Below are 25,950 nucleotides of genomic sequence, written 5' to 3' on the forward strand. Positions count from 1 at the left end.
TAAGTGATACTATTGTATATTACTTCATAATGCCTACACCCTCTGAATGCTGGATTATTTTTCCATGTCTGGGAACCAGGGAGCTGGTATGAGACTTCACATTGTTTGAGCTCGTTCTGAAACTGCTGAGTACAGCAGGGTCACGGAGGAGGAAGTTGGTGTGATGCAAAATGGGGTGATGTTCTGCTCAGGCCATATTATGAATAAATTTGGGTGGTTCCTCATTCGAATAATGGAAATCCCACAAAAAACGTGTTGTGCATATATTATCGCATTAATTTAAATAGATTAATCACATCCAACATACACAGACACGTGCATACACACAGACACATATATTAGGTAAACACAGACTTATATGCGATTAATTGCAATTAATCGATTTGACAGCACTATATATTATATACATACGTATATATTAGTGCTGTCAGATTAATATATAGCGCATTAAATTGATTAATCGCATCTAACATAAAAGTCTTTACATAATATATGTAATATATGTGTCTATATACATATATTATTATATTTATATATATTATATATGTGTCTGTGTGCGTGCATGTCTGTGTATGTTGGATGCGATTAATCGTGATTAATTCGATTTAAATGCGCTCTATATATATATATATATATATATATATATATATATATATATATATATATATATATAATATGTGCAACACGTTCTTTGTGGGATTTCCACTATTCATATGAGGGATCACCCATATTTATTCATATTATGGCCTGAGCAAAACATCACTGTATGTATGTATATAATTTTATATATACACCTTGACTAACTTTTGTGGTTATTGAAACATTTAAAATCCCTTTTGAAGCATATATACTTTCAAGAGCCCCAACCTTAATAGTTCAAGTCTTAATTAGGAGGTCATACCTCCCCAAACCCTAAAAATTCACACCCTGATTGAACATAAATGTCCAAGCCTCTACATTAAATAATTCTTTATATGCATTATTGTAACACTGTGGCTTAAATCACATACATCTTCCCCTGCATACTTCAGACTGCGATTCTGCAAAGGCTTCACTTTCCAACAAGAGCATGTGAGGGTCAGCTGATGGGAGATTTGAGTCCAGTGTTACAATACTCATTTAAAGTCGAAAGCTGGGTGAGGTACCTAAACCAGATTATCCTTTGAGAAGAATGTGACCCTTTCTGCTTAAGTCCACTGGCAAATGGCCAAAATGAAGGGCCAAAGTCTGTGCTAGAACAAAAACCATCATAAATGCTCTATACAGGAGGGCAAATACTGTAAATAATCAGGTCACCTGGAAGTACACTTAACACTGTTTATTAAAAACAAAACCCATACTGTGTAGCAGAGGATTGTTTTCTTAAACGACGATATACGAGAACCACCAGTGCTCTTATTTACTTTATTCAGGAATCATGTCGAGAAACACATACTTTATAAAATTGATCCGATCTGTCAGTCTACCATCATTGGAGCTATAAAAACAGAGTAGGTAAAAACATGCTGCTTATTAAAACAGATTTGCTGCATATCGTATGGCAGCCTAGAAGATAAAATGTGGAGCTTATTGAATATCACTCTCTCTTAAATTTTCCACGCTTTTCTCGGTTTCCTCGCTCCCTGATTCTCTTCATTTTCGTGTTCCTAGGTCTGCGGGTTGCCATGGGCGGAGTGTAAGTCTGTACAAGGGGAAAAATTGATGCCGTATTTATCTCAGGATCCTTCAGCTGAAACGCAGTGTCCTCTTCGATCAGGGCCGGGTGGGGTGTTGTGTCTGTATCGTCAGGCAAAACAGCTTCATAGCAGATTTTAACTACACGTCTATGTTTGTTCCTTCTTCCCTTGGTGTCCTTCAAACTTTGTTGTCCGTTTTTCGTTGATGATGTGAAGCTTTCCGTTGGGTTTTCAAGTCCCAGTCTCTCTAGCATGTCAGTTGGCCCGACGGTCGCAGAACTTGTGAACATTAGAGGATCCTGAGAGCTGATTTCATGAGGGGGTTCTTCTGTAGAGGAAGCAATGATTTTCCTCGTTCTTTTTCTTCCTTCTCTCTGCCTCGAACTTGGCCTTCCGGTTCTAACAATGGGTGTTTTTTGTGTAGTGACTACAAGTCCCTTTTCTTCCGTGTACTGTGTTCTTACAGCATCAATGGGACTCCCGGTTGTTGACGTTGCGAGGCTAACGTCTTCGGTCGGACTTGTTGAGAGTGATTCTTTCTTGAAATGATCTTCTGTGGAAGGATTGTTTTTTCTTAGCTTTTTCTTCCCGCCTCTTTGTCTGAGCTTAGCTCTGGTCTTATCACGGACAGCTAGAGTAACCTGAGCTGTAGGCGAGGAAGAGGCTAACTCTGTGTTGTTTGCTTGTCTGTGCTCTACAATCTCTGGTTCTTTATCAGTTTTTGTTGAAGTGGGAATGCTAACATCTCGATTGTCATTCATTGTCCTCTGAGGATCATCTCTCATCATCTTATTAGAAAGCGGGCCATTTCCTACAGAGTCTAGCTCTGTGTTCATGAAATTGTTTTCTTTACTGCCAAACTGATTTGTTTTCGCTGATTCCTCCATAAAGTTGTTCTTACCCATGACCTCCTCTGTTGGACCGGTCGACGGCGCGCCGGACGTTCCTTCATCAACCTTTAACACGGCGTCAAGCTTTTTATTCTTCTTCCTGCCTTTACCCTTCCCTCTTTTCTTCTTGTTCTCCTTTTTCTTTTTGCCAGAGTTTTTCTTCCTCTTCCTCTCTGCTGTCTGAGTTTCTCCTTTTCCTGCGTCTGTGGACGAGCTTTGCGAGGTGGAGACCGTGGCAAGTACTTTAATGAAATCCTCCGCGGCTGTCACCACATTTGTAAGCGAGGGCTCCTCGGGGGCGGCGGTCTTTGATTCTGAGAATGTCGACTGTGTTGTACTTTCAGTCTTGTTCTGCTTTTCTTTGTCTGACTGTTTGTCCTTTGGAGGAGCGATAGTCAATACGTCAATGACATCAATCCCCCCGAAATCATAAGGGATTGATTCTTTAATCACTGCAATGGGAACTCTGTCATACTTTTTACACCTTAATGATGGAAAAAAAGAGCAAGAATTGCATTAATTTGGCTACTACACCGGAGCTTAAAATAGAATTTATAATTCCACAGAATTTGATACTTACACCCCATACCAATGACGCTCAACACACTGTTCTTCAAATGAAAATTCAAAGCAAGGCGCTTCGATCACATTAAAGAAGGCCTGTCCGACCACTCGGGATGAAGTGTCATTTACATCTCTCAGGCATTCCTTTAAGCTGTAAGAAGCACATAGATATATGGAGATGATTTCAAAGTGTTTGATTTTTGAGCATTTCCACAGCTCACATCGGTTTAAACAAAACTTTCATTTGAAAACATACAAAAAAGTGTTAATCTGCTGCAGTCATTAACTTGATTTTGTTTCTCCCTGATCTATCCCTTAAAGTTAGCTTTGCTGGTGTAACCTAATGTATAATATGTTGATTGTAATATATATTTTGGTGTTGAATAACAGTTTATTTGTGGCATTAACTGTTTTAACATCTCCACATTAAGCAACATTTCTTTCACTTTAACGTCATCAAGATCTTAGGTTAAAATTTATATTTTTGCACAAGTGTCAGTTTTTTCATCACTTTAGCCTTACCATTAAATATTATTTTTCTAAAAAAAATAATAAATAAATAACATTTTCATACAAATGTAACCTCATAAAAACGAAATGTAGGCAATAGTATATTTTTTTAAGTACACTCTAAAAAATGCTGGGTTAAAAACAACCCAATTTGGGTTGAAAATGGACAAACCCAGCAACTGGGTTGTTTTAACCCAGCAGTTGGGTTAAATGTTTGCCCTGCTGGGTAGTTTTTATTTAACTCAACTATTATTTAAAAATTACTGTATTGCTTGCTTAAAATGAACCCAAAATAAGTTGGAAATTAAAAATCAGACACAAAATTACTAGAGGCAACAATAATAATCAAAAGGTGAACATTTATTAGTAAACAATAAACAAATTATTATTCAGTAAACTTATTAAACATATTAAATGTTAATTTTCAGCATACTTTGGGTTCATTTTAAGCAAGCAATACAGTAATTTTTAAATAATAGTTGAGTTAAATAAAACTACCCAGCAGGGCAAACATTTAGTATGTTTTATATATATTTTTAAACAATAGTTGGGTTAAATAAAACTACCCAGCACTTTGGGCAAACATTTAACCCAACCGCTGGGTTAAAACCACCCAATCCCTGGCTTTGTCCAATTTGGGTTGTTTTTTACCCAACATTTTTAAATGAAGTAGGCTATCACTTGCTGCAGGACAGTGCTGTCAGCTATCAAGCATACATTTCTGGACCACATTAAACTTACGCATTGTCGCAGTCGCAGTGGCTAAGGGAGTGCCATTTAAAGTTGGTGTATCCATATTTGGAGGAGAACGCATGGATGATGTATGGACAGTGATCATGAACTCGGCAACACTTGTCGGTCTCTTCGAATTCGCCTGGTGGGGAGAAAAAAAAAATCACATGCACTATTTCAAAATGCCTAAACACCTGTCACAGTCCGGAAAACTCAAGTAAGTGAATTAAAATCAACTCACCTAGCTGATCATAATGATCTGCGATGTTCCCTGCACCGCACCAAAGTGTCCCGGGATAAGTGAAGCCTCGCTTGGTCCGCGTCTTTTTATTGTTCGCGGCATCAGATTTCGGCTCTTTCGCTTGTTTTGTTTTCGCAATCACGCCTTTTGATTTCAACTTCTTACAGTTCGCCTTCGCTTCGGACACCCCAGTCAAACTCATCTTCAAATCGGAGCTCATTTGGTTTCTTAGACCAAGTCTGCAAACATGCATGAAGGATTTAACTTGCATTTGGTTTTGGATCACAGAGCAGTCGAGCAGGCGTCCCTCAGAGTCATGCACAGAGCGGACCTCTTCAGCCCCATCGGTAACCTGATGGAGGTGATACTCTCCTACAACTGAACTTTTGGCGCAAAGAGTGTTGTTGAGCATGTAAAAGAGCTCTTTGCTCTCTTTTTCGGCATCTAAAGCTTGACTTAAGAATTCGCCTTTAACAAAGTTCCTGTCTAGATAAGACAGAAACACGAAAAACACGGACCACATCGCGGCGGGCGGCACTTTCAGCACCACGGAGTCTCAGACAGCACCGCAGCCTCTCCTGTTCAACGAGTACCGGCTTCTTTCACGGTCTGTCGTGGGGATTAATATATTGCCGGTCAATAATGGGAGGGGTCTGTCATTTAATTAACCCTTTCCTCATCCAATGAACTTGAATATACCCCATGTGCATCTGTTTCCTCCTCCTTTCGTCTCTGTGGCCAGTGAATGTTCAATGATTGCCTATTTTTATGCAAAAACCTTTATTTGCAAAAGGCAAATTCGTATTTTTCTTATTTGAGAGAGGGAAATGTTGCAAGGCAAAAAAAGGAACAAACAAAAAGGTGTTTGTTTTGTTATTTAAAGTAAATCGATGCTTTGTTGAAACCACATTTTGGGCTATTTTCTTCTTATTCGTTCAATTATAGGACAATAGAAAGCTAATATTTCAACTGCAAGCATAAAACAGCCCAAAAGACATTTGAATTAAGAAAATTTAGGCATGAACTCTACAAAGAAATTCCAAACAAAAGTATTGGGATCTTATAAGTAGCATATAGACTATATATATATATATATATATATATATATATATATATATATATATATATATATATATATATATATATATATATATATATATACACACACACACAACCTTTCATTAAAAGTTCATTAGCCTACAACACTAAAATAAGCGCCCACGTAAACCTTTATTTGCAAAAGGCAAATAAAGGTCAATCATTAAATGATTGACAGAATATAGCCATTAAATGATTTTGACCTCCTGAAAGGAATTGAATAGCTAATTCACAGAAACTTCACATCACATTTACAACTACTATATCCTTTTAAATGAAATGCAAAAAAATATTTTTAATCAAATCGTTTTTGCTGTGTGCACGAGCATCGTAATGTGTAATCCTACATAATGAATGGAGGGTGTAATGGATATCTGTGTTTTGACCGTGAGTAACCCCATCGCTCCCCACACCTCGAGATTTACTTTGGTGACGCAGCAAGGAGGAGGTTCCTTTGGCGCTTTCCATAGTAACAAGAGATGGGGTGATTCTTCCGACCCAACGAGATTGGGCATTCTAATTTCACAAAAGAAATGGGTAGTGACCTAATTTGGAACAGTGGGTTTTTTCAGTGCAGACCAATGAAGATCTCCATGCAGTTACTGAACATCAGTCAGTCTTTTCCTATGGTTACATGGATCTTAACTTTGGGACTTTAACGGACGTAGGCGCCAGCAAAGTGAAAAATAAGAGTAATTTATGAAGAGAATGCACGTTTGTCCACATAAATAGACCTATATTTGCAATTATACATGGCTGCTGCGATCAAGCAATTAAATATTTAGTTTTCCAGTGCAGTATTTGGTTTATTAAAAAAAAAAAAGTAAGAAAAAGAACAAATAATGATGATGATGATTAAAATCCAGTCCAGATGAGATTCGATTTTTGCAGAAATATTTTATTAGCCTTTGCTAATTGGTGGAACATTGTTGAAAGGGGTTCAAACATCGAACTAAGCAAATTATCAAAAAAAAAAAAAAAAAAAAAAAAAAAAGAAAAGAAAAAAAGAGGAATTTGGTATGTACAAATGCAAAATATTTATGGTCGGCTTTCAAATAGCCCCCACTGAGTCCAACAGTGGGCTTTGGCAAGGAAATCGGATTGGTGGGGGTGGAAACAAATGATGTAAAATCACCAGAGGCAACATGCGACATTGTTGGAAAATCCGCACGATGTATTATTAATTTAATGCTCATTAAAAACTTTTGCCAGGATAATCACTGCGTGTTTCACATACCTGACGAATTGCAATTTCATCAAAACTCACTGTGCAATTTAGAAACACCACAATGTTTGTGATACAGTAGCACATTTCTCTCAGCATAAATCTAAAATGTTGCAGCTTAAAGTATAAAAAGCACCTTGATATAGGGTGAATTCAGGTTAAATCGGGCGGCTCCTGGCACCTTTCACAATAAAGATGCTTAGTCGTCTGATCATGCTTTGTTTTCACTGATTTTTCAAACACCAATATCGAAACCATTAAATTTTCATTCCGCTTTTTCCAACACTGAATTTACATGCTGAAGAACACCAAGCTAACAAATTCTTATAGAAATCCACGTAGCCTATGTTGGAAGTGATAAAAAATAATGGTAGGCCTAACACTTTACATTAAGTTTCATTAGTTACATTGGTTAACATGAACTGCATTTCTACAGCATTTATTAATCTTTGTTAATGTTAATTTCAACATTTACTAATACATTATTAAAATCATGTTAAAATTAGTTAATGCACTAACATGAACAAACAATGAACAGCTGGATTTTTATGAACTAACGTTAACAAAGATTAACACAAAGCCTACAGTAACAAATGTATTGCTCATGGTTAGTTAATAAATTATCTAATGTTAAAAAGTTAACCTTTTTGTAAAGTTTTACCCCCCCAAAAAACTGAATTTGATCCGGAAAAAATATGTTGTTTTTAGCTTTGCTGTAACCCCGAATAGCGACACTACTGAAAAATTTACAGTCGTCAATAAAATAAGGGGAAACAGATCCAAAATTATAGGGAAACCTGTTACAAAAAAAAGAGTCCTATAATATAGCAACTTTTGTGAATAATAGTTAATTGTGATTATTTTAAGTCACTATATCCCAGTCACTTATTTCGTATCTTCACTCCTAATTTCTTTCTACTGTTGAAGAACTACTTCACGTCTTTGTTCTGCAAGAAGAACCGATGTGTGATGAGATTGTTAATTTATTAAGAGCATATTTTGGGCGATCCTACTCTTTCTGAATCTGTTATATTTTTGCTTGGCTCATGTGCTTGATGACCGCGTCCGCGAGTGACTGTTGGGACCAGTGGAGGAGCCAAACTGTAAAAAAAATCCCAGTAAAATTTACGGTAAAAAACCAGCAGCTGTGGTTGCCAGAACTTTACCGTAAAAAATACAGTAGCAACGTAAAAAAAATCTGTTAAATTTACGGTAAAATAACATATTTCATTAACTGATATAATGTTAATTTACCAACCTAATGAAGTACTAATATCTGTTTTGTACCTTTATAATACACTGACAGTCACAGTGGTGATAAGAGTCACATGATGAATCAAAGTTCATCACAAGCAGCTTTTCCACAAGCTGAGAAGGTCAATACTAATATATAGAAGGTGCACACAGTGTCATTCACACACACACTAAACACCATCATGGTAACATGCATGAAATTTAAAAAATGCAATAAACATTAATTTAACAACATTAGATGTAACATAAAACCCTAATGTGATTAAACTGATTAGAAAAAAATGAGAAAAACTATTTCAACGAAAATATATCAAATGTGAAGTGTCACGCAGGGAATTGTGGGAATCTCAATTTACGTTTTTTCACTGTAAATTTTACAATGAATTGTTATTTTTCACTTCCAAAAACTGTGAATTTAACGGTATTTTACATTAAATGTACCGTTAGATCTATTACAGTTATTCACCGTATATAGTACAGAAACTTTCTGTAAACCAATTGACAGTTTTTCACCGCAGCATTTTTACAGTCTTTTACTGTTAAAATCACGGTCATTTTTTACAGTGCAGAGGGGTGTCCACCCCAAAATTTAATTCACTTCTTCAATTTTCACCTCCTGTTGAAAGAAGCATGACATGCGGCGACGTGGCGCATTATTAATGTAATAATGTTGAATATTAAGAGAATAAGCTATTAACGATAGTTGAAAAAACATACAGTATCTCACAAAAGTGAGTACACCCCTCACATTTCAGCAACTATTTTATTATATCTTCTCAAGGGACAATACAATAGAAATGAAAATTGGATATACTTTAGAGTAGTCAATGTGCTGCTTGTATAGCAGTACAGATTTACTGTCCTCTGAAAATAACTCAACATGATACAGCCATTATTGTCTAAATAACTGGCAACAAAAGTGAGTACACCCTAAGTGAACATGTCAAAACTGTGTCCAAAATGAGCACCATTGTCATCTAGCACAGCCTTAATCCTCCTGGGCATTAATTCTCCAGAGCTGCACAGGTTGTTGCTGGGATCCTCTTCCACTCCTCCATAATGACATCACGGAGATGCTGGATGTTAGACACATGGCGCTTCTCCACCTTCTGCTTGAGGATTCCCCACAGATGCTCAATAGGGTTCAGGTCTGGAGACATACTTGGCCACTCCATCACCATCACCTTCAGCTTCCTCAGCAAGTTGTCATCTTGGCGGTGTGTTTGGGGTCATTATCTTGCCGTTCGGCCCAGTTTCTGCTTCAGAATGTCACAGTACATGATGGAATCCATGTTTCCCTCAATGAAGCGCAGCTCCCCAGTCAGTTACCGAATGTAAACAGTTGAAAAAAAAATGGATGTGTGTCAATATATTGCAATATTGCATTCGGTCTTAAAGTGACAGCAGCCTATACCTGCTGCTGTTTCTGAGCCATTAAAGTTAAACAAAAGAAAAAAAAAAGGGATATTATTTTTTCTTCATATAGCACTCCGGTGTGGGGATAGCAACATGAGAGATACTGCAGATTGATATCATGATGATAGTGCAACCAAAGAATTTATTTGGCATTTACACATCCAAAATGTATGGGTTCATAATTTTACTCTCTTTTTTTAGGCCTTATTATTGTAGGCCACAATATAAGAAACATTACGCAGGAACAATCCACTTGGTTGCCGCCTATAGCTACCCAAAGACAGCTCAACTCCCTTATATATATTTTGACATTGACGAGCGATGTTGACAACAGAACATGCTTAAAGTTTAACTCTTTTTGTCATCCCAGCAACAACTTTTTACAAATAGGCTATTGTAGCACATTAAAGGTGCCCTAGAATCAAAAATTGAATTTACCTTGGCATAGTTAAATAACAAGAGTTCAGTACATGGAAATGACATACAGTGAGTCTCAAACTCCATTGTTTCCTCCTTCTTATGTAAATCTCATTTGTTTAAAAGACCTCCGAAGAACAGGCGAATCTCAACATAACACCGACTGTTACGTAACAGTCGGGATCATTAATATGTATGACCCCAATATTTGCACAGCCGAATCATCAGACTAGGTAAGCAAGCAAGAACAATAGCGAAAAATGGCAGATGGAGCGATAATAACTGACATGATCCATGATAACATGATATTTTTATTGATATTTGTAAATTGTCTTTCTAAATGTTTCGTTAGCATGTTGCTAATGTACTGTTAAATGTGGTTAAAGTTACCATCGTTTCTTACTGTATTCACGGAGACAAGAGAGCCATCGCTATTTTCATTATTAAACACTTGCAGTCTGTATAATTCATAAACACATCTTCATTCTTTATAAATCTCTCCAACAGTGTGTAATGTTAGCTTTAGCCATGGAGCACAGCCTCAAACTCATTCAGAATCAAATGTAAACATCCAAATAAATACTATACTCACATGATCCGACGCATGCATGCAGTATGCATGACGAACATCTTGTAAAGATCCATTTTGAGGGTTATATTAGCTGTGTGAACTTTGTTAAGGCACTGTTTAAGGCAAGCGAGCTCCGGGGGCGGAGAGCGTGAGATTTAAAGGGGCCGCAGCCTGAATCGGTGCATAGTTAATGATGCCCAAAATAGGCAGTTAAAAAAATTAATAAAAAAAAATCTATGGGGTATTTTGAGCTGAAACTTCACAGACATATTCAGGGGACACCTTAGACTTATATTACACTTATCTTGTAAAAACTGGTTCTAGGGCACCTTTAAGTGCATTGTTATGAGTTATCAAATAGTCACATTTACAGTTAGGCTACTGCTACCATTATAGTTCTCAGAGGATAATTGACAAAAACAGCAAAACATGCGTGTGTTATAAAAACAGTGACAGTGTTTTAATGTTAATAAGGTCGTAACTTGGAGGGGAAAAACAGGCATTAGTTGCATTGCAAAGATTTTCTCATTACCTCATTATTTATTAAAATGGTGAGTAGCCTAAATATAAACACTGACCAGTGTCTAAATAAGCCTGGTTTGGAGCTAATGGTTAAATGACTACTCTGGAAGAGACATGCAAACGCCCCCTTTAGACTACTTGAAAACTGATACCAAATACTACACGCCGTTACCGGGGTGAGTTTTCAGAAGTCTAGTGGTCTTTCCAGAATGGATGTTTTAGCAGTTCCCCAAAAGAGAGAAGACGGCTGGTACTTGTCTCTTATGGCACCAAACACAAAGGGACCAAAGTTTGCATGGCTTGATCCGTCAAGACTCTATTGCAATTCACAGGTAAACAATCACTCTGTTGCATGCAAAACTTATAGTGTACAAGGAACTTTACTGAATAACCTTGCTTTGAAATATGTATCTTGAGGTGTGGAAGGTAAAGTAAGAATTGGTTGACAACCATGGGCTTTAAAGTTTAAAGTCTCTGAACTCTCTTTTCTGTTACTCTTGGCTGATCCAGGCACTGTCAGATTGTGTAAAAGATCTTCTCAAACCATTCCAAAATGAGACCATTGACCTGGTGGCTGGAATAGATGCCATGGGCTTCATCCTCGGTATAAAACTTTCTCTTTTGTAGCTGACAGTCTGAACTCGAGACAATATTTTTAGCTCAGTTCACATGTTGCAGGAAAAGTAAATTTAACTCCTGGGCAAGTAGGCTAAATATAGAGAGGGATATACTTTAGGGCCCATCTGTAAAGCCTTTCTTAGTGTAATAGCCTATCTGTTCACTGGTTTGAGATCAATTAATAAAATATTTTAGTTTCATTTTTACTTTCTCCTCCAATTTCAGGGTCAGCTGTGGCCATGAGTTTAGGAAAAGGCTTTTTGGCCATTCGAAAAGCAGGACACTTGTGTGTTCAAACTCTCACTCAAGACTACAGCGACTACTCTGGACGAGAGAAGCTCATGGAAGTGCGTGTTGATGTGTTAAAGCCAGGTACTGATGTATGCAAACTCATATATTGTCACTATAATGCCACTCTTAAAAATAAAGATTCCAAAGGCAGGTTTTCACAGTGAAGAACTATTTTTAGGTTCCTTAAAGACTTTTCAATGCAAAGTTCTTAAAAGAACCATTTTTTTAGTTTGATGAAACATTTTATAAATCTAAAGAACCTTTTATGGCATGGAAAGGTTCCATGGATGTTAAAAGTTCTTTGTGGAACCATTGATGCCAATAAAGAACATTTACTTTAAAGAGTGTGGTTGATAATGTTGTTGAAGGCCACATGGAAAAAGCCATCACAATCAAATTAGTCCTCTTTTTTTACATATGTTTGCAGTATTTTATATCGATCAGCTCTGCTGTCCTATTTTACACAGCAAAATGGGAAATTCTGAGATATGTTATGATGTACTTCAGGTCTACGGGTTCTTATTGTAGACCAGTGGATTGAGACTGGAGGAACTATGAGAGCAGCTATCAAACTGGTGGAGAATCAAGGAGCTACTGTTGTAGGTAAGCATAAAACACCTAATACAATAAAAGCAAAGGTATGTTTTGAGACATGGTGAACATATTCACTGCCCCCTCTCCACCCAAAACCTTTCTATCTTTCTTTGATATTGACTTTTAGGACACTATCAAAATAAATATTGTAACTGAAATACGACTGGTGAGAGCTTATTGACATTCTTGTTCCATTAGTTGCGGCATGCAAGATACAACACAAAGGATTTGGACAGCTGCTTTCTGGGAGAGGGTGTAATAGCTCCCGCTGTCGAATGAATAGCTATTAGGATCACTTTTCAGTAGTCTCGATTAACTAGCTAAAATGAGTGCTATTATTTCTCTATTCTTTGTAGGCATTGCTGCTGTGGCCATTGAAAACAGTGAGGGAGGAAAGTGGATAAAGGAAAACTATAAATATTCCCACTGCATTCCAAAAGAGCTGCAATCTCAGATAGACAGTCAATACCTAGAGTTTTTTTAGAACTTCAGTGGTTAGAAATAAGGATATTCACATAAAAATGTGAGATTCCAAGGGGAATCAGCCCTTGAATCATTTGGAGTAACATAATAGGTAAGAAATGATCAGAGCTTATGACATGTATTTTTATATGTGGAGATGAATGGATCGTGTGAGGACTGATCTTTCTAAGCTGAAATGGATTTGATCCATTACACTCTTCCTGTTTTAAGCATTCAGTCAAATTGGTCAGAAATAGTCTGTAGTTGTTACACGAAATTACCAGTAGAGGTCACTATCAGATTGTAACTCAGGGGCCGTATTCACAAAACATTTTATCTTACCACTAAGAGTTCTCCTAAATAGCGGTAAAAGTTTTTAGCTAAGAGTTTTCTCTTAAAACCTATTCACATACCTGCTGAGACCAACTTTTACTAAGGAATAGACTGAAGTCTTAAGCTAAGAGTAAGGGCGGGGTTGACCTCGTTGCTATGGAGTATACACACAGTGATTGGCTGATGGGGGAGGAGTCAGTGATTTAATCACAGAAATATTGTAGAATGAGGTGTCATGTTTCCATATTAAAATAAAGGTTTAAAAATACAAACGTTGCCCTATTCAAAATAAAATGTTGCCATATTATTGCCATAAAGGTTTTAAAATATAGGCTAAGTGTCACTAATTAAACTAGTATATACAGTTTATATATATATATATATATATATATATATATATATATATATATATATATGTGTGTGTGTGTGTGTGTGTTTTTTTACTCTGTTCGATCATTTGTAAGTGTGAACTAATGAAAACCACTGCCACAGGTAATCAGACAATCTTTATTTATTTGTTAAAGATTTTTTTGGCGTCTCATCGTAGATTCAAATCTATAAATCAAAATGTATTGCATTTAGGAAGAAAAGGTTCAGCACCTAAGACTCTGTCGCTGTTGCCTCAGTGGTGTTCAGTGTCTTTGGGTGGATTAGGACTGTTTGTGATTTGGTCTTACCCACGTAGAAGGCAACGTTCTCAGGACTGTACGCAATGTTCCCTAAAAGTTCTCAAAAGGTGATGAAATTTCTGAACCTTTACAGAACATTTGAGACGTTCCTAAAACGTCCTCTTTATTTGCTGCAGTTCAAGGTTCCTTATATGACTTTAGGGGGACGTTCCATTTTGGTTATTTTATGGTCGCGCAAGAACGTTACAAAGAGGACATTTGGGAAGTTATCAGAACGTCCTATAGTGATAGTCCCCTAAACATTCCCAGAATGTCCTGAATGTTCCCTGAAGGTCCACCAAATAACATTCCCCAAACCTTAAAAGAACTCCACATCGTGACCGTCTCTAAACATTCTGGGAACGTTACTAGACAACGTTCTTAATAACAGTGGACGTTCTGAGAATGTTCTGGGAACGTAAAATTTTTAGTAGGACAACCTGTCACCTAGTAACGTTCCCAGAATGTTCAGAGACGGTCACGATGTGGAGTTCTTTTAAGGTTTGGGGAACGTTATTTGGTGGACCTTCAGGGAACATTCAGGACGTTCTGGGAATGTTTAGGGGACTATTACTATAGGACGTTCTGATAACTTCCCAAATGTCCTCTTTGTAACGTTCTTTTTTTGACCATAAAATAACCAAAATGGAACGTCCCCCTAAAGCAGGGATGGACAACTTCAGTCCTGGAGGGCCACTGCCCAGCAGAGTTTAGCTCCAACCCTAATCAAACACACCTGAACCAGCTAATCAAGGTCTTCAGGATTAGTAGAAAGTTATAGGCAAGTGAGTTTTATCAGGGATGGAGATAAACTCTGCAGGACACTGACCCTCCAGGACCGGAGTTGTCCATCCCTGCCCTAAAGTCATATAAGGAACCTTGAACTGCAGCACTTTCATTACCAAAAGAAGACGTTTTAGGAACGTCCCGAATGTTCTGTAAAGGTTCAGAAATTTCATCACCTTTTGAGAACTTTTAGGGAACATTGCGTACGGTCCTGAGAACGTTGCCTTCTACGTGGGTAAGACCAAATCACAAACAGTCCTAATCCACCCAAAGACACTGAACACCACTGAGGCAACAGCGACAGAGCCTTAGGTGCTGAACCTTTTCTTCCTAAATGCAATACATTTATATATATATATATATATATATATATATATATATATATATTAACTGTATATACTAGTTTAATTAGTGACACTTAGCCTATATTTTAAAACCTTTATGGCAACAATATGGCAACATTTTATTTTGAATAGGGCAACGTTTGTATTTTTAAACCTTTATTTTAATATGGAAACATGACACCTCATTCTACAATATTTCTGTGATTAAATCACTGACTCCTCCCCCATCAGCCAATCACTGTGTGTATACTCCATAGCAACGAGGTCAACCCCGCCCTTACTCTTAGCTTAAGACTTCAGTCTATTCCTTAGTAAAAGTTGGTCTCAGCAGGTTTGGGAATAGGTTTTAAGAGAAAACTCTTAGCTAAGAACTTTTACTGCTATTTAGGAGAACTCTTAGTGGTAAGATAAAATGTTTTGTGAATACGGCCCCAGATTTCTAACTTGATGAATTATGATGAATAATGATGAATTTAATTTAAATTAAATGTTTATTCGAACAGTATTAACACAGGATTTCTGCAGGTTTCATGAAGATAAATTCAAGACATTTTTAAGACCATGTAAAAGACCAATTAAAGAAAATTTAAGGAATTAATTGAAGGGAAATCAATGTCAATAAGTTCTCTAAATGTAAATGTTCAAAGGAGAAACACGAGTTGTATAAGCAAAACACTGATGTTTTTTCTAGTGAAAATGTTTTAAATTCTCAAATCAAGACGCATTTACTGGAGATACAAAACGATATAAAATATGAAGTCTTTTTTTTTCTGTGATATTGATCAAAATGAAATGAGTTTATGATCAAAACAAGAACAAATATCTGCCAATGGGCTAAAATTAATCAACTTAATTCAAAGGGACATTTTCATAACTCACTGACAGATATTTGTTTTTGTTTTAAGCATAAACTCGCTTCATTTTCTTCAATTTTTCAAGACTTCATTTTGCATTTGAATCTAAAATAAATGCATCTTGATTTAAAGGTGTTTAGATATTTGTATTGGGACAAAAGAACAGGAAGATTTCTTTTTTTTTTTTTTTTGCCATGCATGCAACATTTAATGAAATGACTTTATAAATGTAAGACTTTATGCTCTGATTTAAGACCTTAATTTCTATAGGGGTGAATTAAGACTTTTTAAGACTGGCAGAAACCCTGTAATATGACAATGCTGTTAATATTAGGACTTTTTTGTGTGTGTGTGTTTTTTTAATAAATCATTAAACAGCTCATTAAGAAAAAGGAAAAGCATTTTATTTAGAATAAAAATGTCAGTCACAAAAAAACTATGAATACAACTCCTAATACTTTTTTTACAGCAAAATTCAACTGAAGCTATATGAAGGAATTCCTATATAACTTCAAGATAAATGACAGTTATGATAAAATACAGTTATCACTGTTTATTGCTTTTTGTGCAACTCATGCATGATCCTCTTGAGTACCTTTTAAAATCACTGCTTACTATAAACTAAGTAAAACTGTGAAATAAAAATGTATTTGTAATTAACACCATATAATATCACTGATAACTATTATGCATAAATTGTGCATAGAACTCCTGGGAAAACAGAACACAGCAATGGACAAGTTGTCCAACAAAAGAATGTTTTCTTTTATCCAGCGGATATTCAGTTACACCCTCTGAATAACAAACCACACGGTTCTCTGGACAAACCTTTGGCTGAAATATTGTCCATCCCACTTTTTATATTCTCCCTATGTACGTTCATGTACGCTTGTGTGCATGTTTTGCTTTGGTACCATTATATGTTGGTGCAAATGTTTGCATTTTCACAATGTCAGTCTTTACTGACAACAGTTAGACTGTTTCTTCTTGGAAGTTGCATACAGGTTATTTGAGTTGCTGTTGATTTCTGTGTGAATAAAAGAAAGTTTACATGTTTAATTTAAATGCAAATACAGTATTGATTATATGTAATATTCATCAGTCTGAATTTTATTGTTTCATAACCTTTTATAAAATGTAATAACTTTTTATTCTTCTGAAATGATGTTGTTTAATGAATTCAGGCCACCCAGGCAAGGAACCAATACTGTCACTGCCAGCTTTTCATGATGCAATCAAATTCCGTGGATATAATAATGTCCTTATTGTACTTACGAACAACTTCCCCAATCCGTCTGGATCCACTTTTCTCCAGTTCTGCCAGGACATTGGCCTCAAATGTTAAAGATGCAACTCTGAAGAAAAACTCTCTCACGTTGTCCCCTACAGTCACAAAAAAAAACATAATTAATCAACATAAACAGTAGCAATGTATATCTAAGGTTTTTACTTTGTAATACATAAAATCTGCAAAATTGAAACCGGGATAGTTCACCCAAAATTAAAATTCTGTCATCCTTTGCTCACCCTCAAGTTGTTCCAAACCTGTATGAGTTTCTTAAGATGATATTATAAAGCATGTTAGTAACCAAACACTTGATGGGCCCCATTGACTTCCATTGTATGAGGAAAAAAACTTTGGTTTGGTTACCAACATTCTTCAAAATATCTTCTTTTGTGTTCAGCAGAAGAAAGAAATTCATACAGGTTTGGAACAACTTGACGTTGAGTAAATGATGACAGAGTTTTCATTTTTGGGTGAACTATCCCTTTAAGAACTCACCAGTCAAAGCGGACACAGCCCAGTACTCTGCCTTCATCTGATCTGCCAGTTTAATGGCATCCTGCTCTATTAGTGTGTACTGTGCAGGAGACTGCAAGAGAGACACATTGGTTTGACATAAATATAGACATATTGTATTATGCATGGCCTTGAACTTTAATAGAAATAACATTTATGGAGCCAAAAAGTAACTTTCTTTTTGTAATTATGAATTATAAAATAATATAATGTTGATATACAATAAAAATGGTCACTCACACTCAGATCTTTCTTTGTGCCAACCAAGAAAAGTAATACACTTGTAGGATCATTCTCTTTCATTGCGTCCTCCAGCCATTGCCTTGAGAAGAGAATGATACATTTCAGTGTATGAAGCACACAGTGTATTTGTTAAAGTCTTCATGAAACGGAAATTGCAATCGTCTTTTCTTCATATTGTGATGTATATCTAAGTGATATGGCATCTTGAACTATAAAAAAAAGTAGGGCGGGAATTGATTTTGTCCTTTGGGCAGTGATTGGATGGTTGTTGTTTGCTAATTGCTGTGATCTCATGTGAGTGACAGATTGCTGGAGGTGAGGGATTATTGGCCAGCCCTCGAGCCGGTGCATTCGTCATCAGAAAAGAAATATTGTTGTGAGGGGGAGGAGATGTTAATGAGGGCATATGAATTTTAAAAAATACTGATGCATGTGGATTTTATAATAAAAACAGCAATATTTAAAAAAAATAAAAAATAAAATAAAGATTACCTTGTATGTTCCAGTGAAGCCACATCAGTCAGATCAAACACAATGATTACAGCTGGAAACAGGAAATGAAAAAGAATAAGAATTGTTGTATCTCAAAATTAGGGCTGTTGATTTAACATGTTAACTTGATTCGAATCAATTAGCAAATCGATCGGGTGAACCAATGATTCAATGGCCCATTCATAAAAAGAGCCATTTACTTCATTCCTGAATGAATCAGCCGTTTGAACAAATCAAATGAATGAATGATTCAATGTTCTGCATCTGAAATCGCATACTTCCCTACTTTATAGTGGGTGAAAAACAGTATGTGACAAAAGTAGCATGTCTGAATTCACAGAACTCATAAAACAGTTTTTTTTTTTTTTTTTTGCGAGATTCTGAAGTTTGCATACAATGGACACTTTCCCATGAGGCCACGGGAGAGGGTTTGTGAATGGCAGTGACCCAACGCAACTGACATTGGTAGGTCACATGATAATGACAGCATGGTGAATGTGCTACACCTGGATTACATGCATACTACACACATTCATTCTATATCGAACATACTTTTGTTAGTAATTACTTATTCAAAATAAGTATCTACTCAAGAGAGTATGCAATTTCAGATGCAGCCAATAACTTACTCATTTAGACATTTGCTGCCACCTACTGGCAGTTTTAGTTTCTCATTTAGAGTATCATTTTATTTAAAAATGATCACATATTTCCATATTAATAAAAAAAAAAACATTAAAGGTATAGTTCACCCAAAAATTTAAAAATACCGTCATCATTTACTCAACCTCATGTCTGCTAAAGCCTAAAAGTTTATGAGTTATAAATTCTCTGTTGAATCAAATAAAATATGTAGCCTATATATATATTTTTTTGGACTACAACTAATCCAACGTCTACGGAAGAGGATTAGGGCCAAGCAATAATAAAAAAATAAAACCATCTTGAGATTAAAGTTGTTCAATTTCAAGAAAAAACTCGTTAAATTTCAAGAAAAAAGTCGAGATAAAATGTTGAGAATAAACTCGTTCAATTACGAGAAAAAACTTGTTAAATTTCAAGAAAAAAAGTCAAGATAAAATGTTGAGAATAAAGTCATTAAATTACGTGAAAGAAATCGTTAAATTTCAAGAAAAAAGTCGAGATAAAATGTTAAGAATAAAGTCATTAAATTACGAGAAAAAAGTCATTAAATTATGAGAACAATTTAACGTAATTAAACGAATTTGTTCTCGTAATTTAACTTTTTTCTCATAATTTAATGATTTTATTCTCAACATTTTATCTCGACTTTTTTCTTGAAATTTAACGACATTTTTCTCATAATTTAACGAATTTGTTCTCGTAATTTAACGACTTTTTTCTCGTAATTTAACAACTTTAATCTCGAAATGGTTTTTTTATTATTGCTTGGCCCTAATCCTCTTCGGTAAACGTCAGCCAAACGTTAAATTTTGGTTGAAAATGATAATCGGGTTGATGTCTAAACCCAACATTTGTTTGACGTCAAACTCCAACATCAGACAGACGATGAATTTTAGTTAGAATAAGCACCACACTGTAAAAAAAAACTTAAAAAAAAAAAACTAAAACCTAAAAAGGAGTGAAATGCATGGCAGCACATTAAATCTCTGGAGATCTCAGCAGAGGAGGATTAAACAACTCCACAAACAGCATTACCAGCTTTACTTATTACTAACCAGACTGATTTTAGTTCTGTCACACATCTACAGGCTCTTGACCCTTGATTTTTTAACATTAGTTTTTTTTTTCTTTTGCTGCTGTAACTGTTTGTTATGGCAAGAAAAGCAAGAGAAAATGTGATCAGATGATGTTGTGTACTTGATGATGAAGACATAATCATCATTTAGTGGTCAAATTCACTGATATCATCCAGAGTCTAATCATTTGACATACTATCATTTTATATAATTGGTTATAACAAGCCTATAATTCTACATTGTCCATTAGATTCATATGCTGATTCTTTAGTGCCTGCGTGTATCAGTAAATTAAACACTACATGATGATTATGCCTTTATCATCATCAAGCAGACAAAATCATCTGAACACAATTTCTCTTGCTGTTCTTACTATGATAAACACAGTTACAGCAGCCAGAGAAAAGCTAATGTAAAAAAGTCAAGTCAAACTGCCGAACTAATGCAAACACTGATCACAATGACAAATGAAACATTTTCAACCAAACCTTAACATCAAACCCTCTGTTAATTTTAAATATGAACTTCTGTAGACATGTGACAGTAAGAATGTCAAAATGGTGGGTAATAAGTGAAGCTAATCCAGCGAATTATTCTTCACTCTTATTAAAGGTGCCATAGAATTTAAAATTGAATTTACCTTGGCATAGTTGAACAACAAGAGTTCAGTACATGGAAACGACATACAGTGAGTCTCAAACTCCATTGTTTCCTCCTTCTTATGTAAATATGATTTGTTTAAAGACCTCCGAAGAACAGGCGAATCTCAACATAACACCGACTGTTACGCAACAATCAGGATCATTAATATGTACGCCCCCAATATTTGCATATGCCAGCTCATGTTCAAGGCATTAGACAAGGGCAGCCAGTATTAACGTCTGGATCTGTGCACAGCTGAATCAACAGACTAGGTAAGCAAGCAAGAACAATAGCGAAAAATGGCAGATGGAGCAATAATAACTGACATGATCCATGATAACATGATATTTTTAGTGATTTTTGTAAATCGTCTTTCTAAATGTTTAAATAGCATGTTGCTAATGTACTTTTAAATGTGGTTAAAGTTACCATCGTTTCTTACTGTATTTACGGAGACAAGAGCCGTCGCTATTTTCATTTTTAAACACTTGCAGTCTGTATAATTCATAAACACAACTTCATTCTTTATAAATCTCTCCAACAGTGTGTTATGTTAGCTTTAGCCCGTTAGCCACGGAGCACTATCAAACTCATTCAGAATCAAATGTAAACATCCAAATAAATACTATACTCACATGATCCGAAGCATGCATTCAGCATGCATGACGAACATTTTGTAAAGATCCATTTGAGGGTTATATTACGCGTGTGAACTTTGTTTATGCGATGTATTAGAGTCGCGAGCTCGGGGGCAGGGAGCGCGAGGATTTAAAGGGGCCGCAGCCTGAATCGGTGCATAGTTAATGATGCCCCAAAATAGGCAGTTAAAAAAATGTATTAAAAAAAAAACTATGGGGTATTTTGAGCTGAAACTTCACAGACACATTCAGGGGACACCTTAGACTTATATTACATCTTCTGAAAAAACGTTCTAGGGCACCTTCAAACAGCTTATAAATCTACTAAAACTGTAGTTAAGAATGAAGTATTACATTTCTGCAAAGTTGATTCCCGTCTTTAATTTATTTTCTCCATTTGAAAACATTAGACATTCTACATTTATTTTGCTTATTATCAACATTAGTGTTGCTGCTGATGCTTTTTATAAATAAAATTATTTTTGTAATATGAAGATTAAAATTAACATGAAAGACTACTAATTTTCAACAAAAACAGTTTAGTAACAGTGCACTTTTTATTTTGTACACTTTCAGACCCCTCTATTTATTGGTGTATAAATAAGATTTGTTTTGTTTTCTATGCAAGGAGGGAGTGATTGTTATAAATAAAATGGCTTGTTCAGTTCAGTGGTGTTGTAATCGGGTCAAAAACAGAAGTATAACAGTAAATAAATATCAGTTCTGCATATCAGTTATCGGGCACATAAACACACAAATTATTGGTTAAAAAAAATCAATATCGGTCAATCACGAATGTTTTTGGTGTTTATTCCAACCAAAATTTGACGTCAGCCCAACATTGGATTTAGACGTCAACCCGATTTTCATTTTCAACCAAAATTCAATGTCTGACTTTAAAATATTGCAGTCTAAATTTAAGTTTTATGTAATTGAATTACATTCAAATTTTCCATCTATTTGGATTACATAGTTTTTACATAAACAAACCAATAAACTTAATGTGATCCATATTTGTAAGTCATATGTAAATGAAATAGGTAAGATTTATGTAATAGTATGCAGAAAAATGCCTGGGTTATATAACACTGCTTAGTGTTCATGTGTGTGCGCACAACTGAGTTAAAGTACCATTGAAGCAGTGTCAGAGCTAATGAGATAATTAAGTGGTGATTGAACATTAATGATGAACACCTGCTGTTAACAAGCAGAATCGCTGAAGGAAAGAGAAACAGCTGACTTCAGTCACAGCCTTTGATGAAATCAATTGAAGATAAAAGACATTAAATCTTTCACGATCTGATTAAACAACTCCACAATCTCTACAAAACATTACCAGCTTCAATCATTACTAAATAGACTGACTTTATTTCTGTCATACGTCTACATAAGTTCTTATGAGAATTAACAGAGGTTTAGATGTTGATGATTTATTGAGATATATCCCATAATCCTACCATAATTATCCCATAATCCTACCAAAACTTAACAACTACCTTACTAGCTATTAATAAGCAGTAATTAGGAGTTTATTGAGGCAAAAGTCATAGTTAATAATTAGTTAATGAGAAATGGACCCTAATCTAATTGGAACCACACTAATAAAGTGTGACCAAAACTTATTCATTATTATTACTAACATTAATTTTATGTTACATTAAATAATGTATTAAATTAGAATATAAATATTAGTTTACAAATTATATTATTTGTATGTTATTTAATATTATTTTAACCATTCGTTACCCTGAGCTCCTCTGTAGTATGTAGAGGCAATGCATTTAAATCTCTCCTGTCCAGCAGTGTCCCACCTGAAAAATGAACACAAAAATGTCTTTAAAATAGCTGTCTAAATAACTCCAGTCACAAAATCTGGTTCAAACTCACAGTTGTAGACTGAAGGGGACTCCAAGAACTTCAAACCTCTCCATCTCAAAGTCCACACCAATGGTGGCCTTGTAATTCTTGTCAAAGACATCTTTACAAAATCTAAAAAAGTAGTTTAAAAAAGGTTAAATTACTATATTCAGCCAAACACTAACTAAAAGCAACACATAATTGGTTAATTCTGCAACTTTGCTCACCTATTAATCAAACAGGTTTTCCCCACTGCAAGATCACCCACTACAATGACCTTGGAGATTTTAAACCTACTAAACAAAAAGCACAGGATAAAACAATGCTGCATAAACCACTGATTCAACAAAACAAAAGATAACATCTTCTCACCCCACGGTTCCTGTCCTCTGCTGCTGACAGGCCGTCTTCACCTTGCTGTGGAATTCATTGTCTGTGTTCAAAGCAGCACCTTTGTTGAAGCACTACAACAGGAGTGAATATTAACACTCGGGAAGCACTTGAGGAAATGGGCCAATGGATGAATTTCAGAACAAGCACTACCACGAGCATCAGTGCATTGTGTGTAAAGCATGTACCTTAGGCAGCTGTCCGATTATGCGGTCTTTTCGTACAGGGGGCAGCACACTCATGGTGATGTTCCTGCAGGAGAACTACAGTTATGAATCACAGCTTGGCGTTTTGTAATATGGCACACACCGTTAAGGAAGGAATGAGTAATGGCTGCTCAGAATGAGGCTCTAGAGAGGGAGACTTGCAGGAATAAAACAAGGCCATATATTTTAGTTTAGCATGTGTAAATGTGACTGTCATCGAATATGGTTGGTTTTAAATAGTTGGTCACTATATAGCAGCATGGGTGATGACTCACTAAGCCGTGTTTCGTTAATCCCAAAGTAAATCTGAGAACAAAGAAAAACACCTAATTTGTGTCAAAAACGTGTTTGACCTTATTTGTGATGACTCTTTTTATCTACTTTTGGTGCAATGTGTGCAACTTGAGCTTACACACGTACTTAAGAATATATGCGAGACTTATTAAACACAGTAATAGCTACTTAATTACGAGTTTTATTGCTCATCTGATGTAAACAAATATGTCAAAAGTCACATTTTAAGTACAAACTACAAAATCTTCGTTCCAGTCTTCCAAAAGTCAATCCGTGCTCCGCAACACTGTTGCTACAAACAAACGTGTGCTTCTTACCTCAGGACGTTGTTTCTGTGAGTGAGTGTAATAAAGCGCTCGCTTCCTGAGACAATGGCCTTTGAAACGCTTTTTAAGTTCAGGGGAAGAAAAAGAAAAGGGAAGGAGAGAAACGTGAGGTGGATTTAGCATTCATCTATCGCCTACAGTTTCCAAGTTTCTAAAGAAAACGGCAGGATACTCAGTCTCCCACCGACGGAAGCGCTAACTGCATACAGATGGATTCGTCTCCTCCAATCCCCCGGTCTCTCCTCACCAAAACCAGGAAAGAGGGATAGCAAACGCCCCCTTCAGCCCTCGGCTTGGGTTATGTCCGTATACAGCAGATTTTTACCGTGCATCTTTATTAATCAGGTTTGGGAAGGTTACATTTAAAATGCATTTCACTACAGATTACAAAATACATGCTTAACGTATTTTGTTAGATTACACAAGTTTTGTAACTTAATCTAAATAGGCTACTTTACAATACATTGGAATACTAATGTACACAACAAAAACTCTAGTGTTAAATTAACTCTCCTGGGAGTATATGTGAGACCGCACACAAGTGTTAAAGTGTTTAAATAAGAGTGTTAAATGAACACTGAAAATTGTTAAATGAACACTGAAGCGGTGTTAAGGTTAATGAGATAATTAAGTGATTAACTGAGTGATGATTGACCATTTTTGAAGATACCCAGGCTTGGGAGGGTTACTTTAAAAATGTGTTCCGTTACAGTTACAAATTACTAAATAAAAAAAGTATTCAGTAATCCAAGTACCACAATATAAATGTAATGTAATCTGATTACTTTTGGATTACTTAAAGGCCATATATATATATATATATATATATATATATATATATATATATGGCCTTTAAGTAATCCAAAAGTAATCAGATTACATTACTACATTACATATACATATATATATATATATATATATATATATATATATATATATATATATATATATATATATACAGTACAGTCCAAAAGTTTGGAACCACTAAGATTTTTAATGTTTTTAAAAGAAGTTTCGTCTGCTCACCAAGGCTACATTTATTTAATTAAAAATACAGTAAAAAACAGTAATATTGTGAAATATTATTACAATTTAAAATAACTGTGTACTATTTAAATATATTTGACAAAGTAATTTATTCCTGTGATGCAAAGCTGAATTTTCAGCATCGTTACTCCAGTCTTCAGTGTCACATGATCCTTCAGAAATCATTCTAATATGCTGATCTGCTGCTCAATAAACATTTATGATTATTTTCAATGTTGAAAACAGTT

At 35.5% G+C, this 25,950-nt stretch overlaps 3 protein-coding genes across 8 annotated transcripts in view; 1 reads left to right on the forward strand and 2 right to left on the reverse strand.

The window, feature by feature from the left end:
• Window positions 1–1,303: 1,303 nt before the first annotated feature.
• On the reverse strand, window positions 1,304–5,219 carry proca1 (protein interacting with cyclin A1). Its single transcript, XM_048161636.1, has 4 exons — window positions 4,614–5,219; window positions 4,382–4,514; window positions 3,147–3,281; window positions 1,304–3,050 (listed from the first exon to the last, which is right to left on the reverse strand). Exons 1-4 carry the CDS (start codon window positions 5,134–5,136, stop codon window positions 1,577–1,579), a joined length of 2,265 nt encoding a protein of 754 aa, XP_048017593.1. The 5' UTR covers window positions 5,137–5,219; the 3' UTR covers window positions 1,304–1,576.
• Window positions 5,220–10,837: 5,618 nt separating this feature from the next.
• The window catches only part of zgc:174895 (uncharacterized protein LOC100126024 homolog), a 43,449-nt gene continuing 28,336 nt past the window's right edge, over window positions 10,838–25,950 (forward strand). The window contains exons 1-5 of one of the 5 annotated variants that reach the window (XM_048161222.1): window positions 10,840–11,448; window positions 11,627–11,720; window positions 11,960–12,106; window positions 12,533–12,628; window positions 12,818–13,443. In XM_048161222.1, the coding sequence (XP_048017179.1) occupies window positions 11,326–11,448; window positions 11,627–11,720; window positions 11,960–12,106; window positions 12,533–12,628; window positions 12,818–12,909 (552 nt within the window). In that variant the 5' untranslated portion in view covers window positions 10,840–11,325 and the 3' untranslated portion in view covers window positions 12,910–13,443. Of the gene's footprint in view, window positions 11,449–11,626; window positions 11,721–11,959; window positions 12,107–12,532; window positions 12,629–12,817; window positions 13,444–16,535; window positions 17,159–25,950 lie in introns of those variants that run through there. The other 4 variants (XM_048161223.1, XM_048161221.1, XM_048161220.1 and 1 more) reach the window with 4 other exon arrangements.
• On the reverse strand, window positions 16,429–25,133 carry rab34a (RAB34, member RAS oncogene family a). Of its 2 annotated transcripts, none has more exons than XM_048161218.1 (11): window positions 24,668–25,133; window positions 24,039–24,102; window positions 23,833–23,924; window positions 23,688–23,756; window positions 23,491–23,592; window positions 23,350–23,414; window positions 18,603–18,654; window positions 18,108–18,189; window positions 17,850–17,940; window positions 17,342–17,449; window positions 16,429–17,093 (listed from the first exon to the last, which is right to left on the reverse strand). In XM_048161218.1, exons 2-11 carry the CDS (start codon window positions 24,090–24,092, stop codon window positions 17,026–17,028), a joined length of 783 nt encoding a protein of 260 aa, XP_048017175.1. In that variant the 5' UTR covers window positions 24,093–24,102; window positions 24,668–25,133; the 3' UTR covers window positions 16,429–17,025. The 2 variants fall into 2 exon arrangements, with proteins under 2 accessions (XP_048017175.1, XP_048017176.1); XM_048161219.1 differs by having other exon boundaries at window positions 23,688–23,753; window positions 24,668–25,117.

This window comes from Megalobrama amblycephala, linkage group LG16, assembly GCF_018812025.1.
Source record: "Megalobrama amblycephala isolate DHTTF-2021 linkage group LG16, ASM1881202v1, whole genome shotgun sequence".
Taxonomy (NCBI): domain Eukaryota; kingdom Metazoa; phylum Chordata; class Actinopteri; order Cypriniformes; family Xenocyprididae; genus Megalobrama; species Megalobrama amblycephala.